Here is a 17,487-nt window from a genome sequence, read left to right on the forward strand (position 1 = left end):
TCTGTTTATGCTTGAGGACAAGCATCGATTCAAGTTTGGGGGTATGTTGAGTGGCATTTATGACACTTTATTATGCTCTAATAAGCTTTGAATTGATGCATTTGTACTCAAGTTGTTAAGTGTTTTAATGTGTTTTCTAGTATTTTTCCATTACAGGCATTATCTAGGTAATCAGGTGAATTAGCATTGTTTTGGTGCTAATTTGGTGTCAAGGTGGTGTTGGAATAAAAGCTTGTGGAAAGCCGGCTCGAAGCAGCAAGGAAAAAGATAAAATCTGAGTTTTTTCCAGAAGGACGGCGCGCCCGCGCTGTGATAGCGCGCGGCCCGCGCCAGGATTCCAGAATGACAGCGCGCTCGCGCTGTGTTAGCGCGCGCCCGCGCCGGTGTGAAAGTTTTGAATCCTGATTCTAATGCAATTCTAATTGGGAGACTTCCAGATTGATTAGGGATGCTATAAATATTCAAATAAGAACATTTTCATAACAGAGACGTACCAAAGCGTAGGGAGAGCCGTAAGAAAACCGTATTAGCACAATTTAACGAAGACGAAGAAGATCTTGTTTTTACTTGTGAATCTTTGTTTTAAGTTGTAACTTGGATGCTAGTTTTCTTACTTGTGAACCTTTACTCTTATTTTGTACTTGGTTTTATTTATTCGTTATAAAGACTACATTTGTTATACCATGCTTTCATCGGAACCCACGCTGATGATGAGTCCGATTATGGGCTAATCGTTATCGTGGGGTTCTAGCGGATTTATTTATGGATTTCTTTAGTTAAATTGTTTCGATGCCTTAGTGTGTGGTGATTTTATGATTACCTAGTATTGGCTGTGCTTATTCGTCTTATAAGAGTCGCGAACTTATAAGATAGCGTGTTAATTCTTAATGAAGCGACAGTGAATTTAAGGATTTAGAACTTGCCATGCTAGCATAGGTTCATGTGTAATTGTTATGCATGATTCGTAGGTAATTTTACCCATCTTACTTGCCCTGTGTAATCATGATTGATAACTTGAGCTTAAACCGTTATGTTGTCAAATTCTATAGACATATAGGGTCTCAATATAATTGGTGTCTATTCATCTTTTATCTCTTTTATGGATGTCTGGTAGTATGGTACTCGTGCAATGAAAGTTGGCGTTTATCAGTTTCGTGTTGTCTGATTAGTGTCATCACCATTGCATGCTAAGGTTAAGAACAATAAGGCTATTGAATGAAGTATTTTGATTAAGTTAGAATCCCGTTTGTCATATATATTAATTCAATCAATCTTATTCCCTTAGTTATAATTGTTAGCTTAATTCTTAGTTATAAACAACCAAATTTGTTATCATCTTAGCATTGAATAATAACCATACATTGTTGATTAAGTGCATGAATTAAATAGTTAACCAACGCCAGTCTCTGTGGGATCGAACTAGAAATAACTCTATATTACTTGTGAACGCGTATACTTGCGTGAATTATTAGCGCGTGTTTAGCGACTAACAGTGAAAATCTTTCTTCCATGCTTCAATAATTCCTGCATTAGTTGCCCCCATGATTGCTTGCATTTCATCCATATCATAGAGTCAAGATACCCTGAATATGGGCTATGATCTAAGTGAACGAGATAATCAGACATATATTTAGCACATTTATTTCAACAGAGAAAACAAAACTGCAATATTTGCTGGGTTTGAGCATGAAATATAGGCGATGTGTCTGAAACAAATGGGCCCTAGGTCATTTAGCAAATCTGAATATTTTATTTCTGAATGAAAAATATTTCTGAATAATATGAAGGAATAAAAAATCTGAATTCTGAATGAATAATATTGTTTGGTAAAATTTATTATCTTATCTGGATGTTTTTTTTCAAAAAACTTTACATCTAATTTGAAAAAAGTTTAACGGACAAAAATATAAAATCATAACAAGTAGATATCATGTCATAATAAAACTAAAGTGGAGTACAAAGTTTATGAACTTGGTGAAAGTTTCAAAGTAATTTGATCACGTAAGCTACTCATGAATTGTGTTCCTTGTGAAGTTCGCTATGATTCATCTTATACCTCTTCTACCATTTCTTCATTTTTTTCTCCATCACTGTCACTCGAGACATTGTTGTCACATTGATCAAATAATTCATCTTCTAATTTTTGCATCCGTATAAAATTATGTACTGCAAAACATGTAATGACGATATCACTTTGCGTCGAAAACGTGTAAGGAGGCATTTGTTTTAATATAGGAAATCGTGCTTTCAAAACGCCATATGCACGCTCTATAATATTTCTCAGTTGTGCATGATCATGATTAAATTTTTCCTCCTTAGTCAAAGCACGTCTCCCCGAAAATCTGTTTGCCAATATCTTGTGTTTTTATATGGAGTTAGAAAACCATGAGTGTTTGCATATGCCGCATCAGAAAGATAATATTTATCTGTAAAATAATATAATAATATGTTTTAATATTATTAATATGAAATATTTATCTGCATATAAGAAAGATACATACTTGGGGGTGGAAGTGGAAAACCAGAATTAGTATCAGCCATAACTTCTGTTAATATTCTTGAATCATGTGCAACCCCTTCCCATCCGACCTAAACAAATGTGAATATCATATTGAAATCACATATTCCTAGTACATTTTAATAGCTTTCACCCCTGTCTCGTCCTCTATAGCAAGCTTGTTGACTAGCTGGAATAATGGCATAAATAAGGGTTCCATCTAATGCACCAATTGCCCCTGTAATATAAGGATATATGTATTTGGTATTACTACCTTGAAACACAATATTTACTTTGTAATTAAATAAATAAAATGAAATTTATAACTTACTGAAAATATTTTCAATAACTTTTTTTGTCTTCTTGATCTGTTGGTGTCTTGGTCATATGGCGTAGAGACTATGACTTCTTTGGCAAACTCCATCATTCCATTCAACACCTCATGAAAATATATGTGAAGTGTTTCTGTAGAGTGTTGAAATCTTTTTTTTAACCTTTATAAAGTGATCATTATGGCTTATAACATGCAAAAATACAACAATTGTCTCTTCAACAGTTGCATTTCGACTACCATCAACCTAACTTCGCAGCGTAAAGAGGTTACAAAGTTGTATATATACAACACGAGAGAGACACATCATATCTTGACACTGTGTATTGGAACCATTTAACAACTCATGTTTATATGCATGTCCACCCAAAGCTGAAGTATTGTCTTTTAACCTTGGTATATTCCTCGGACGATTTTTTTTCAAATAATAATAAACAAGTATGAAGCATAAAAATTGATCCATAATCTCCATATTCAACCTATAAAAAATAATAGTGAATGATTAAAAAAATATAAAAGAAATTACAGTATACTGAGAACTATATCAATGTTCACTACAAAAAATTAACTATATCAATGTTCACTACAAGAAATTAACTAAAAGAAAATATAAAATTACTGAATTAATAGTCCTAGCAACAAATGCTCAATGCAGAAATCAAATAAATCACCAAATCCAAACAATTATAGCATTCGAGTTTAAAATCTTTATTAGAAATAACTGACTCGATAACAAAAAATAACCTAAACTTTGAATCCTAATTTAAATGAAACCATCTTCACCCAAGGTTCAATTTCATCTTCCTCGAGGAGCATCCATTGTGTCCAATAAGTTGCACTTTCGCAGAAGATACCAAGGGCCATTTGGCGTAAGGGATTAGTTGATTCCCAACCAATTTTATTTAATTTTTCATTGCACTCCTGAAGAGACGGTCCACTATTATTTTGAATCATAAGGTCTAGTGCACTAGCCATTTTATCTTTAAGTTGTGAACTTTTGGATGGTTTTGATGAGTTTTTTTGCTTTTTTCTTTGGTCTTTCACCTTCATCATATGTATCTGAGGCATTTGACTATGTGGTACCTTGAAATGTTGAATTAAAGGTTGAGTATGTGCCTAGGAATGGTGAATTAGCATGTGACTGACTGTTGATATCATTGGCACCAAGAATCTCCAGTCATCATTTAAATCAGTACTCCTATTTTTCTTTGAGCTAGGCCCTCAACCACTAACACCAGTAGCAGCAGCTCCATCAAAAAGGCTTCTACAAAGATCTGGAAAAATCAATGCAAGTGCAGTTCTTAAAGTAGCTATATGTTTATTAGCCTGCACAGTAAACACATTCAATTTAGAATAATGTTTAGAGACTGACCTAATATACTAAGGGATATTTTTATTTAAGAGTGAGACCTGAATGTGTTGTATCCATTCTTGCTCGGTGAAGTTAAAAATGTTAGTCGTAGGATCATTGTGATTTCCAGTTTTAGCTTTCAAACTGCACCAAGCAGCATATCTATTCCTCAAGTAATCGTATCGATTTCTCATTTGTCTTTGATCTACTTTAAAGCTATGCATTTTCTTAAGAATTTCTCCCATATTATCCCAGGAATAAGGTTTCAAACTGCTGCGTTGCCTACCACTGACATTAACCTCATGAATGCAAGCTTCAAGAATATTTTTGGTTAAATTCTCGTCCTTCCAATATGTTCTTAAGGTTTTTTGACTTGAAATTTCACTTGATTGATCCATAGCTACATAAAAAGGCATCATCAAAGATATAAGAACTCATTAGAAGGAAACATAGAACATACATAATGTAATACACCTAATTAAGTAGAGGATAAGTTATTCTGAATATTAGTTTCATAATATTTATTTTAATAATTGAGTATAATACGTTATTCCAGAAAAAGAAATGATTCTCTAAACGAAATATGAGTATATTACATAAAATTACATGATCTCAGGAAGCAACTAATAAAATTCTCACTACATTCCTGATAACTGATTGATACGAAATACAAAACTAATTTAAGACGTAGAACTGATGTATCCCCTAATAAGAAATATTGTGTGAGAAACATTAGTGGCCTGATAACATTAATTTTCATGTTAAAGCATACTTGGGTGTATCCCCTAACAACACCACAAGCTACTGGCTTATCTTTTCAGCAGTTGTGCCACCACTTGGTTTCAGTACTTATATCATTTCAACCGCAAACAAGACAGTGTTAGGAGGAAACACACACACATATTCGAGATTCAATTTTACCAATACAGAGTACGCACACAAACACACAACAATATATTTGACGTGGAAAACCCACGTCCCAACTTATATTATTAATCAAAACAATTATCAATAATACATCAATACATAGCACCTCAATGGTGTCCCAAACTGATACTTGAGCTAACCAATGGTCAAGCATCTCTTACACGATACCTAAGACGACTACATCTCTTAAGCTAACATCAAAACAATAACATGACTATGTATATATAGCCATTACAAACTTAGACAACAAGATATACCTAATCTGATTACAATAATAATTGTCTGCCTATACAATTATTACTCATTCCCATTATGATAATAATTGTCAACACATACAATTATTACTCAATCCCATTATGATAATAATTGTCAATAAATACAATTAGTACCCAATCCAATTATGTCTTGTATCACCAAGCCCATACCACATATTGGGTTTAACCCCAACAATCCTCCCCTTCAACCCAATACTCCAGATTAGGTTGAATGGTAACCATCAAAACATCAACGTCCGTTCCCCGATGCCTCCCCTCGAACAAGAATCCATTCATCTCGTTCTTTCAACTTTTGAGAATCACTAAGGCCCGTATAGTGACCTCCAATAACTCCAAACTACCGTTCTTCATCCTAACGGCATATTCGTCCACAAAATCACGTGCATCAACCACGAGTGCCTCCTTTCAGCATTGAGTCACCCGATCCTTACTTTCACAATCCTTCGGCCTCTTTTGAAGAACATCACGAGTATCATCCAAAAATTTTCACCTGGTTGATCAACCATCAAACCATCGAAACTATTGCAATGATCCCGTCCATCTTCCATCTCGAGTCCGAAGAATTGATCCACGGTGCAAGTCAACCATCATACCACAATTAACTTTGTCAACAAATCCATCAACGTACTCCACCATACCAATTGAACCTCGAACATTCCTCCAGCCCAATTCATCACGAACCTGAACCTTGGCTCTTGATACCACTTGTTAGGAGGAAACACACACACATATTCAAGATTCAATTTTACCAATACAGAGTACGCACACAAACACACAACAATATATTTGACGTGGAAAACCCAAGTCCCAACTTATATTATTAATCAAAACAATTATCAATAATACATCAATACATAACACCTCAATGGTGTCCCAAACTGATACTTGAGCTAATCAATGGTCAAGCATCTCTCACACGATACCTAAGACGACTACATCTCTTAAGCATACATCAAAACAATAACATGACTATGTATATATAGCCATTACAAACTTAGCCAACAAGACATACCTAATCTGATTACAATAATAATTGTCTGCCTATACAATTATTACTCATTCCCATTATGATAATAATTGTCAACACATACAATTATTACTCAATCCCATTATGATAATAATTGTCAACAAATAAAATTATTACAAAATCCAATTATGACTTGTATCACCAAGCCCATACCATATATTGGGTTTAACCCCAACAGACAGGTTATTACATTGGCATTGTCAACTCTATTTTAGAGGCTTGAAAGCAGAAATTTTGTATTGTAAATCAGATAGTTCATTTTTCCTTTCCAGTTGAAAGAGTTCTTATTTCTTTTACAAGTATATTTAATTTCCAGTTGAAACAGAATAATAGTAATGTAACAAAGAGTAATTAGTTATGCAACATACACACAACAAACCTTTTTTCACATGAGAACAATTAGAGGTTAAGCAAAGAAACCTGAGTTATAATCGTAAGCAATAGAAATGGAAGGTTTTTTTAATAATCCTACTGACTGCAATAAATTTTATCAATTTTATATTGTATTCATAGTGAACGACTTGTTCCATTTTTTATAAATATCATTTGTACATGATACTCCCTTTTCCCAGTTTGGATAAAAGAATTAATTGGGGTAACTTGATATGTTGAAAAGCACATGAGCTTAGAATTGAACTCTAGATTTCTTCTAGCATTCGTAGATTTATTTTCTTTTTATTCATATTCACTACGACTTTTTCTGGAAATAAATTATGCTATAGTTTCTCCAATAGAAAAAGATGAAAGTAGATTAAGGACTTGGGATGGAAATTGGTGGTGATCATTATTTCAATTCAAGAACATTGGCATAATTCCTTGATCCTAAAACAAGGTAAACCTCCAAGATTTTCTATTTTATTCTGTTTATAATTATTTTAGTTATGGTGGTAGTATGGATTATAGTATTTATAGTTGTAATGGGTAAAAACCTAGGGTGTATTTATTGCTAGGGTTCGTGAGCTTCAAGGCTCTATTTGACTGCTTTCATATTTCGTGACTCAATCTACCTTCACAAGATGCATGCGTACCTTGTTGTGTGCTAAGGATCAAGTCAAAAATGTAGATCTAAATTGTGGGGTAATGCCCCTTATATAGGCATAGAATGTCTTGAATTGGATTAGGGTTAGGAGACTTGGTGGACAAGTCTCAGATTTAGAATAGACTTTGAAGTCCTGGAATGTAGCGATTTGCCTCCTTATAGGATTGTGTGGCTTGAAGACTACTCTTTTGAGAGTTTGATTCTGATTAGAACTTATTTGCTCAATCATAATTTAGGCTAATACAAGGCCTGTGAATTTAATAATAAATCCTTGGTTTGCGGGCTTTGAGCCTAATTAATGACATATTAATTGTTGGGCCTTAATAGTCGGGATTCGTCTTTGGACCAAATCAAGCATAATTAATGCGCTTATTTATTACGTAGTTAGGATTATTTTTATCCTCTATCATTTGCCCCCAAATTCTAGGAATACGTATAAAATTTCGTAGAAGTTAAGTTTTAGTTTTGCCCTTGCAGTGTATCATTTTTATCGTAAAGTGTGGAGCGACCTACACATTTACAACGATTTACCATTCTCGAGGCTTTAAACTATTTTCTGAAAAATTTTCATACTCATTTTCCTTACATACTTCCTCTACTAGAATATGCCTTGAATCGGTTAACGCCCCCAATGCTGGGACTTCGGGGGTCTCGCTGCCCTGCCAGCGTGTCCAGGGGCGAAGCGCCCTGGTTTAGGGGTTCGGGGATGCAACGTGGTCCCCGATGGTGTTCGGGGGCAATGCCCCTGACCTTTGGTAATTTTTAAGACTTACTCTTTTAATCCTTAATTTTTCGGGATTTTTTTCAAATTTTCTGCCATTTTCGACCAGGATCCTAGTCGGAATTTTGATCAGGATCCTACTCGAAATTCTTGCCAGTTCCTATGCTATAGTCGAAAATTTTCGACCAGGATCCACGACCTGGAATTCGACTAGGATCCTGGTTGAAACTTCAGTCATTTGTTGTATCCTAGTCGAAGTCTTTCGACCAGAAACCACGACTTGGATTTCAACCTCAATCCTGGTCGAAATTATGGTCCACTTTCAGGCTTCTAGTCGTAGAATTTCGAACAGAATCCACGACCTGGATTTCGACCTCGATCCTGGTCATTTCCAAGGTCCACTTTTAAGTTTTCATTCGAAATAATTCGAACAGAATCCACGACCTGGATTTGGACCTCGATTCTGGTCTTTTCCAAGGTCCATTTTCAGGCTTCTATTCGAAGATGTTCGAACAGAATCCACGACATTTATCTTATATGAAATTTATTAGTAAAGGAGGGGAGACTGTGATAACCCTAATTTTTGATAACTTTTGGATACCTGATGAACAGTAACTTTTGCTGATTGAGTAAAATTGTCATACCACACTATATAGGAATACTGTTATGCAAATTTTGAGATCGTATTAATATTTCATAAAGTAAATGAGTGTATGTAAAGGTCGTCAGAATTTGAATTTGTACACTTTGATTTTTCCGAAAAGTCCACCAGATACCGAAAGAATTAATTATAAGGTAACATGATTTAAAGGAATTTAATTCAAGGATTATAACATAGGATTAATAAAGGAATATAAAATATTAAGAAAGGATTAGGGAAGCCCAAGTAATAAGATCCCGAATATGATCCCTCAAACGATTAACGAGAACGAGAATTAAGCAACTGTAAAATGAATAAGCGACCAAGGATCAAGCTTATGCAAATGACAAGGAGATTATCCAAAAAATTAATTAACTAATCAAGAGGATTAGTGCAAGATGATGTCATCAAGCCACAAGAGTTGGACAAGTGGCAAATAGGTGATGTAAGCAAAGGAGAAGATATTTGTGCAAGGATTGATTATAGCCAAGTGTTTTAACCTTGATTAAATCAAGTTTAAGCTAACCAAGCCATTTAACACCATAAAAATAACAAGCCAAATCAAGAAGCATTTCTTCTTCTCCCCCTTCTCATTTGCTTCGACTTTTCTTGAAAAAAAAGGAAAAGAAATTTAAAGTAGAAGCTCCACTCAAGCATTAATCTCAAGGTTTGTTTCTATGGATTCTATATTTATAAACTTAGCTATGGTAGTACTTTAAGCTCTTAATTCCAAGGGATGCATAGCTATTTAATTAACCAAAGCTTAGGGTGAATAGTATTTTCAAAATCTTAACTTTATGTTCTTGATTTCATTTGCAAGATCAAGTTAGTATAAGGTTAGATCAAGGTCCTTTGAGGCTCCCTAGAAACTTTCCACCATCCAAACAAGGTATGATCTTAAAACCCTTAAGTATTGAGTTTGAATGTTAAAGTTTTGAGATGGTTTGGTTGAATGAGTGATGATTTGAATGATAAACATGATTTGAGTTTGATTTTTTAAGTAGTTTAGTTGATGTTAAAGATAGTATGATATTGGATTGAATTGAGAATATTGAGCTTATTTTGACTAAAATCAGCATCCTAGGTATGGATCTTGAGTTGTTGATGTTTGGTAGTGATTTGGTGTGAAATTGGTATGGTTAAAGTTTGAAAATCGTGTAAACATAGCCGTCGTAATGCCCATTTTCCTATAGACTGTTTTTGTGCTAAACTTCGGAACAGAAACCCACTGTTATGAACTCACCACTTCCATTCTTAGATAGTTTATGATTTAAGCTTCATTTTGATATGTGGTTCGCTTTGATCCGATTTACGGTTTAGGAGAAATGACCATTTTAAGTAACAGCGTTTTGCGAACGAACCCTTACCCCTCGCGTAGTTTTGAAGCCATGTCTAAGGCCCTTAAAAGACTAATCGGATCACGAAAGAATTATGTAAAGTGGATTAGATAGTTGGTAAAGTCCTTTCGAAAGATTTTCCTTAAAAAGTTTAACAGTTAATTTTATAAAAATGGTGGAACCGAGGGTACGCGAGCAACTTATGTAAATCTTTAAGCGTAGAAGCGAGCATTAGGGTAGAAATGAATAAAGTCCAGTTTCTTAAGTGACCGAAGATCAATTCTGGCTTATGTGTTGTTTATAGGTTACCAGACTCATCCCAGACCCATTTCCACCCCAGATCGCTCAGGAAAGTTTTCTACCCGTATTACTGTTGTTGTAATGTTATAAATATATATATATATATATTATATGCATTATCTTGAGATAAGTGCATGAGTATTGTTAGCAAATCTTGCGATATATTGTTGCATGTATATTTTGGGAAGCATATTAATATGATATATATATATATATATATATATGCATGCGTGTTTCGAAATCTTGATATTTCATTGTCAATACAATTGCTTATAAAACTACATAATATCTATGCTAGAGATGAGTAATATTTGTGTATACCCTTAGTATAGGGGACCCAAAGTTAAACATTTTTCTAAATCGGGAGGCGATTTTCCCGAGTATATTACATATAGTTTTTATAACTATAAATCAAATAAGGTATATTCGATAGTTTTGAATAATAAATAAACATTATTTTCGATTATCCAAATAAAGATTTTACTTTCGTATAAGTATATCTTTTGATAATTATTATTCGTTTCAAGTATTAATTTTAAAACTTTTACTTCATTTATTTTTATAAAAACTACTTTATTGGAATATTATTTAAAGAATAATATTCAGATATTCTTCTAATATTTTGGAACTAATTTATTCTATTAAATCATCCATATCCGAAACATTTTCAAAGATGTTTCCAAGTCTTCAAAATGATTTTAAAAGTTAGAGCGGATCCCATAACTTGTTTTCAAATTTAAGATCTTCCTTTCAAAGGGGATTTAAATACTCGCTCAAAAATTAGAGGGATCCGGCTTCGTGATATATTTTTATATTCGCAACGAGGTTGCTGTCTTGATAAAAGAGTTAGTTGATTACTTGCCCAACATTCGGGAAGTAAGTCCATCTAAATGCGTCGGCGTAGGCGACATAGACCGGGGTACGGTCTATCAAAGTGTAAGTGGTTGGGATACATCCATCAACGCGTAAGTGGCTGGGCGACAGTCCAACATGAGGTCCTAGTGCGACCAGGGTGATGACCGGTGAGGAATTCATTTATCTACTAGTAGAGAAGTGACTTGATTGATATCTTTGCTTGATCAACAAGGTATCGGGTTTATGCCAAAGCTTTCCTCCTTCCAAAATCATTGGGTGTTACAACTCTGTTTATATTTTTCATAACAGAGGTTTTCAAGGAGTGTATAAAAGATTTATATATATATAGACTTATTATATATATAGACATAATGAAGTATCTCATAACTTCATTTATTTTAAATAATATTTCAAAGATTGATTCTATAAAAGTTTTGTCTTATAGCTTCGTCTATGTGCTGAACTTTGGAATAAAGTATACTTTGAACAATGGTAGTTCAAGTAGTTTTCAGAAAAGATATAAGTATATTGAAGTATTTTGTAACTTCATCTTTTTAAACTTATATCTAGTAAATGATTATCTTATGCTAAAAATATTTTGAGAAAGTTATCAATAAAGATACTTTACATTATTGAACAAACTATTGACATTTTGAATATGTATATATATATATATATATTGAATATTTTATGACTTCGGCGCATCAAGAATATCAAACTTGGTTTATTTTTGCTTAACCAAGACTTTCATAAATACTATGAGAATGCTCATATATTGTTAATTAATATACATTTTATATTGGTGAGCTGTTTTGCTCACCCTTACTTTATTTCTTCATCACACAATAACAACTAGGCGAGATGAACAGGACCAAGCTCCCAATTTGTGAAAAGATTGGAAATGTTCCGCAGCTTCCTGGAGGCGTTGATGCCGCTATGGCTAAGGTAGGAGATACCAATAGGCTAGGCTTTCAACTGATGTACCAGACTTATGTATATATATGAATTGTTATAATGACAAAGAACATGTAAATTTATTCAGAGACCCTTTTGAGGTGTAATGACTTATAATTGTGGATAATATGACTTGTATTATTTTTGGTATTCATCTCTGAGACTATAACTCACGATGTGTGTGTGTGTGTATATTGTGGGGTCACAGTACGCAATAGTTGGTTGTTTATTAATATTAAGTGTTTTTAATGGAAATGGAACTTATGACAACCTGGATCCCCGACCCCGGATATGGGGGTGTTACAGTTATCCAGTCAGATATTTTTACTTTTAAATTATCTGGATCATTGAATTATCTTGTTTTATCTTTCATTCAATTTTCTTTCGATATGAGATCCATATGGTTAAGTAGATAACTTGTTGAACATTCAAGTGCCCACTCTTGCTTTATAAATGTTTTTTGCAGTTAAATAGAGAAATTGATAAGCACAAAAGTATTTATATTCTCTTTGTCAGAAGTATGCCACAAATTTCGACTAGCACTACCCAGTGGAACATATTATTATATATGTACGTGTAATCAACATGGCGTAAAAGAAGGTTCGTAGCGATGTGGAAAGATCGAGATGAGAGGTCCTTGGATCTGTGGGGAGAGGCGTGACAGGACTTGTGAAGACTATATATTTATGGCTTGTAAGTGTAATTAAGGTATCTGATGTACTGTATGACGTGGCGACCTGAATCTGCGGAAGGACGTGTTTAGGGGGCGTTACAATATCACAGACTTTTTGTTAAAGAAACCTTGTTAGTTTGCTTCTTTTTTTCTCTACTTGGATTTATGGTGGATGGTATTATTACCTATTTTAGCAGTTAGATAATAATTTAGTAAATTAGACAATAATAAAAGGTTGAACAGTTGATAAATAAATGTTACATAGTTGAACTGTTGATGCAACATCAAAGCATGAGTAACTGAAGCACATCAAAGTTAAATGTTATTTACTGCAAAGCCGCATGTTATTTTCAAATATGGACAATTCATGAAATAATTAATTGGATAATACAAAAAATGATTTTTTATTAAAATAATTTTTATATGGTAAACTTTTTATTATTAAAATTAGTTGATCTTTTTATAATTACGTAAAGAGAAAAAAAAGTTCATGAGGTTGTTCCTAGAAAAATTACTAGAAGGTTAGGTGATTTTATAGTGTTAGTAAATGTTAGAATTTTGGTAAATATATTGAACTTTCTTTAATTACTATTTTCCATCCTGCATTTACATGGGAAATATTTATAACCTGGGGTAATTATCAGAGGTCATCCTCAACAAAATGAAACTCTGACAAAAAATATTAAATATAAATTTATAAAAAAAGTTTATATTTTAAATTCAAAAACAAGATATGAACATTTAGTTGGATATCGATATTTTGGTACTTAAAGGGAATACCCGAACATGATATGGAGGGTAATGTGAGTTTATCATATATATAATTATGTAAGTTTCATTGATTTTACATGTTTAAAAATTCAAAAATAATATTTGGAAAGTTATGGATTATTTTAAAGAAGGTGCGTATATTCGAAAAAAGGAATCAAAATGTGGTCGCTTAAGTTTAAATTATATTTTGATGCAAAATAAAGTATAAATATTTTCCCATACATAAATAATCTTTTACCTATTACAGATTATGATCAATATGGATCTACTACATTATATTAAGAATATTTTTAATGAATATCATCAAATTGCTATTAACATGATATATGCTTTACGTTATGGGAGATATCGCCTTATGAAAAAATAGTCATAATGTTCTCTCAAGAATCAACCTCCACAACAATGCAATATCCTCATCAAGTAAAGGAACAATGAATGATTTCTATAAGGAGTAAAATTTAGACTTCACAACTATTTATGATATTATTTAAAAAAACTTTATTTATTAGTTAAAATACTCGTTACATGTAAATCATTTCGTCTTACATGTTAGATGCCGCATTCACGATCTTGATTCATATCACATACTTATGTCGCATTTTAATATCATTTATTTTAGAAGTGGCTTAATATCCACCTTGTCCTCCACCTGGTTGAGCACCAACAGATCCTCCTGGTTGCCCTCCACTTCCACCAGGTTGACCTACAACTCCACCAGCTTGAGCACCTCCAGCAGGTTGACCACCATATCCACCTTGTTGACCACCACTTCCGCCAGGCTGACCTATAGCTCCGCCAGGTTGACCACCACCAGGTTGAGCACCTCCTGTAGGTTGACCACCGCTTCCACCAGGTTGACCTACATCTCCACCGGGTTGACCACCACCTCCAGGTTGAGCTCCTCCTATAGGTTGACCACCATATCCACCTTGTTGACCACTACTTCCACCAGGTTGGCCTACATCTCCACCCGGTTGACCACCTCCACCAGGTTGAGCACCTCCCACAGGTTGACCACCACTTCCACCAGGTTGTCCTACATCTCCTCCGGGTTGACCACCACCAGGTTGAGCACCTCCAGTAGGTTGACCACCATATCCACCTTGTTGACCACCAGTTCCACCAGGTTGGCCTACATCTCCACCTTGTTGACCACCACCACCTGGTTGAGCACCACCTCCTCCACCTGGTTGTGTACCTCCTTGTTGGCCACCGTATCCACCTTGTTGACCACCTCCTCCTGGTTGAGCACCTCCACCTGGTTGTGCACCACCTTGTTGTCCACCATATCCACCCTGTTGACCACCGCCGCCATGATGATGGCCATATCCTTTGCCCCATTTGTCATCAAAATTTATATTCCCTCCACGACGACCTATTGCATAGATGCTATGCATTTCAGATTCTTTTGCAGCAACATGAAACAGAAAAAATCAGCAAGTCATTAATTTTCAATTGGAAAAGTTATAAAGTTAGATACATACATAATGTCATGCAATATGTTCAGCAGAATTTCAACATATTTCTTCAAATCTTAACAGGCTACAATTTTTAATGAAAATTATAGAACAAACTAGAAATGATATTATAATCTCTAGTAAATCACATACTGTATACACATGTGCATGCATAATATTAATGTTCTTACCCTTCTCTTCTTCAGCATTGACAATCAAAGCTATGAAAAATACTGCTACAAGCAGAAGGGGCAAGTAATTAAGAGGCCCGATCTTCATTTTTTTGATGGATATAACTTTGTGTATGTGTAGATGTGATGAAGATACTGTAATTACAACTTGCTTTTCCTTCAACAATACTATTCGCTTTATATATGCACATACATACACGTTAGAAGTAAATGAGGGGAGTGTCTTATTGTTATTTATTAACAGCTAACTACCAATCTATTGGTAGGATGTAGTTAGGAGTTAATATTTGGATGTTTTTGCATGAGAATTTAATTAGTCAAAGAACAATTCTATGAATGCATCTTATCGTTGCTTAAATTGCTTCCACGTAAATCAGCATGATCCATACGTGTGCCAGATCACAACTGTGCATGGAGAAAATCATTATAGATTGCCACATTGCACCTAATCTATGTTTGCTTGCACGATTTTCAAACCTTCTTGTGTGCTCTGCATTTAATGCATTTAATGTTGGGATAACATCTGCATTTGAAAATAGTGTAAACGTTCGAATTACAATAGATAAGAATTTGGTTTGCAATTCAATTGGATACATTGTAACTGAAGTATAAATTACTTATAAAAAGTTGACTTCTAATGGCATTGCATGTAACCGAAAAACACAAGTCACCACATAATCCATAGCCATAGAAAATGCACTACACTTACGTTTTTAGGGTATTGTACATGATATTTAAAATATATATATATATTGGTTTTTTCATCATAGAGAACTTATTTACGCACTTAAGTGGTTCATTGTACTCAATAAACAAATATATGAAAAAATAAAATTTTTACTAAAATATATTTTAAAAGAAAATAAAGGAAGAATAAAACAAAGAAAAAAACTTGAAATAAAAACCTAAAGTAATTACAATACATATACAAAGAAAAGTGAGAAATACTGCCACTAATACATAATTATTAAGTGCCTTAGAATAATAGTTAGAGCAAAGCATTTGATTTAAAATTAATACTTTTGGTCTAAAATACCATTTAAAAAATCACCAGCTCCAAATTTTAAATAGAAGTTCAATGTAGCTCAGGTGGTTCGAAGTGGCAACTAGAGACTTTGTGTAGTTGGAGATCAAGGGTTCAAACTCTTGTTACTGCATTATTTTTGTTAATTATTACTGAGGCTTGGGAGGGGCCATAGGTTTCGATGTAGCATAATGGTTTGGAAAAGGTCGAGGATAATCATGCACACAATATCGGAAATATTCAAACAATCATCATATATTAACACACACCCATCAAATAAGTTGTACCCATTATATTTCTTCTTTTCCGAAATTCGCACGGTTACTCGAAAAAATGTACAGCAAACACTTAATTTGTTTTTTTCAAAACATCACCTAAAAATTAACTAAAAATATCAAGTGTCTTAAATAAAATTTTCTTACACCATATAATATTTTAAACTGAAACACTTTAAATAAAACTCAGCAATGCACCTTATAAGATTAATAAAAGCAAAAATAAAAGTAAATGAACTTCCTTAAAAATACAAAAATATTTATTAATAATAATGTAATTAATGATAATAATACCAAAATATACATTATTAACAAGTTGGGTGCCTCCCAAAAAGTGCTCACTTTAAACTCATTAGCTCGACCTCTTTAGAATTAATCCATTAAAAGTGTAAAATAAACAGAGTATCCACTTCTTCGATCATGAACTCTCCACCACGAAAAGTATCAATGGTATCATTAAAAATTATTTGTATCATGTAGAAAGTTTCTAAATAAGCATCAGTAAAATAAAATATGATACCAATAAGTAACAATCAGTTTTGAAAAAATATATGAAAACAACTACAAAATTCTACACCACGAAATTTCGAACTCCCCTGATATTAGATTAAGTTGGAGGGACATGTGGTGGTTTTTCAGCACTTCTCACAATTTCAAAGGCCATTCGAACATCTTGGTTTATCACATCATTAAATTAAAAGATACGTTCATATTACTCATCTTATTGAACTTGAAATTTTAGAGTCATTTCCAAAGGATCATCAGTTAAAGTTTGAAAATATTTTGAACAATTAGTATTATCACGTCAATATTATAGCATGTATCCTTAAGTGTAATATCTC

At 33.6% G+C, this 17,487-nt stretch overlaps 1 protein-coding gene across 1 annotated transcript; it reads right to left on the minus strand.

Moving 5' to 3' along the window:
* Positions 1-14,181: 14,181 nt before the first annotated feature.
* On the minus strand, positions 14,182-15,506 carry LOC141695095 (uncharacterized). The gene is made up of 2 exons (XM_074499352.1): positions 15,347-15,506; positions 14,182-15,103 (listed from the first exon to the last, which is right to left on the minus strand). The coding sequence occupies exons 1-2, from the start codon at positions 15,432-15,434 to the stop codon at positions 14,325-14,327; spliced, it is 867 nt and encodes a 288-aa protein (XP_074355453.1). The 5' UTR covers positions 15,435-15,506; the 3' UTR covers positions 14,182-14,324.
* Positions 15,507-17,487: the final 1,981 nt, after the last annotated feature.

The sequence above is a fragment of the Apium graveolens genome, chromosome 11 (assembly GCF_009905375.1).
Source record: "Apium graveolens cultivar Ventura chromosome 11, ASM990537v1, whole genome shotgun sequence".
Classification (NCBI taxonomy): Eukaryota; Viridiplantae; Streptophyta; class Magnoliopsida; order Apiales; family Apiaceae; genus Apium; species Apium graveolens.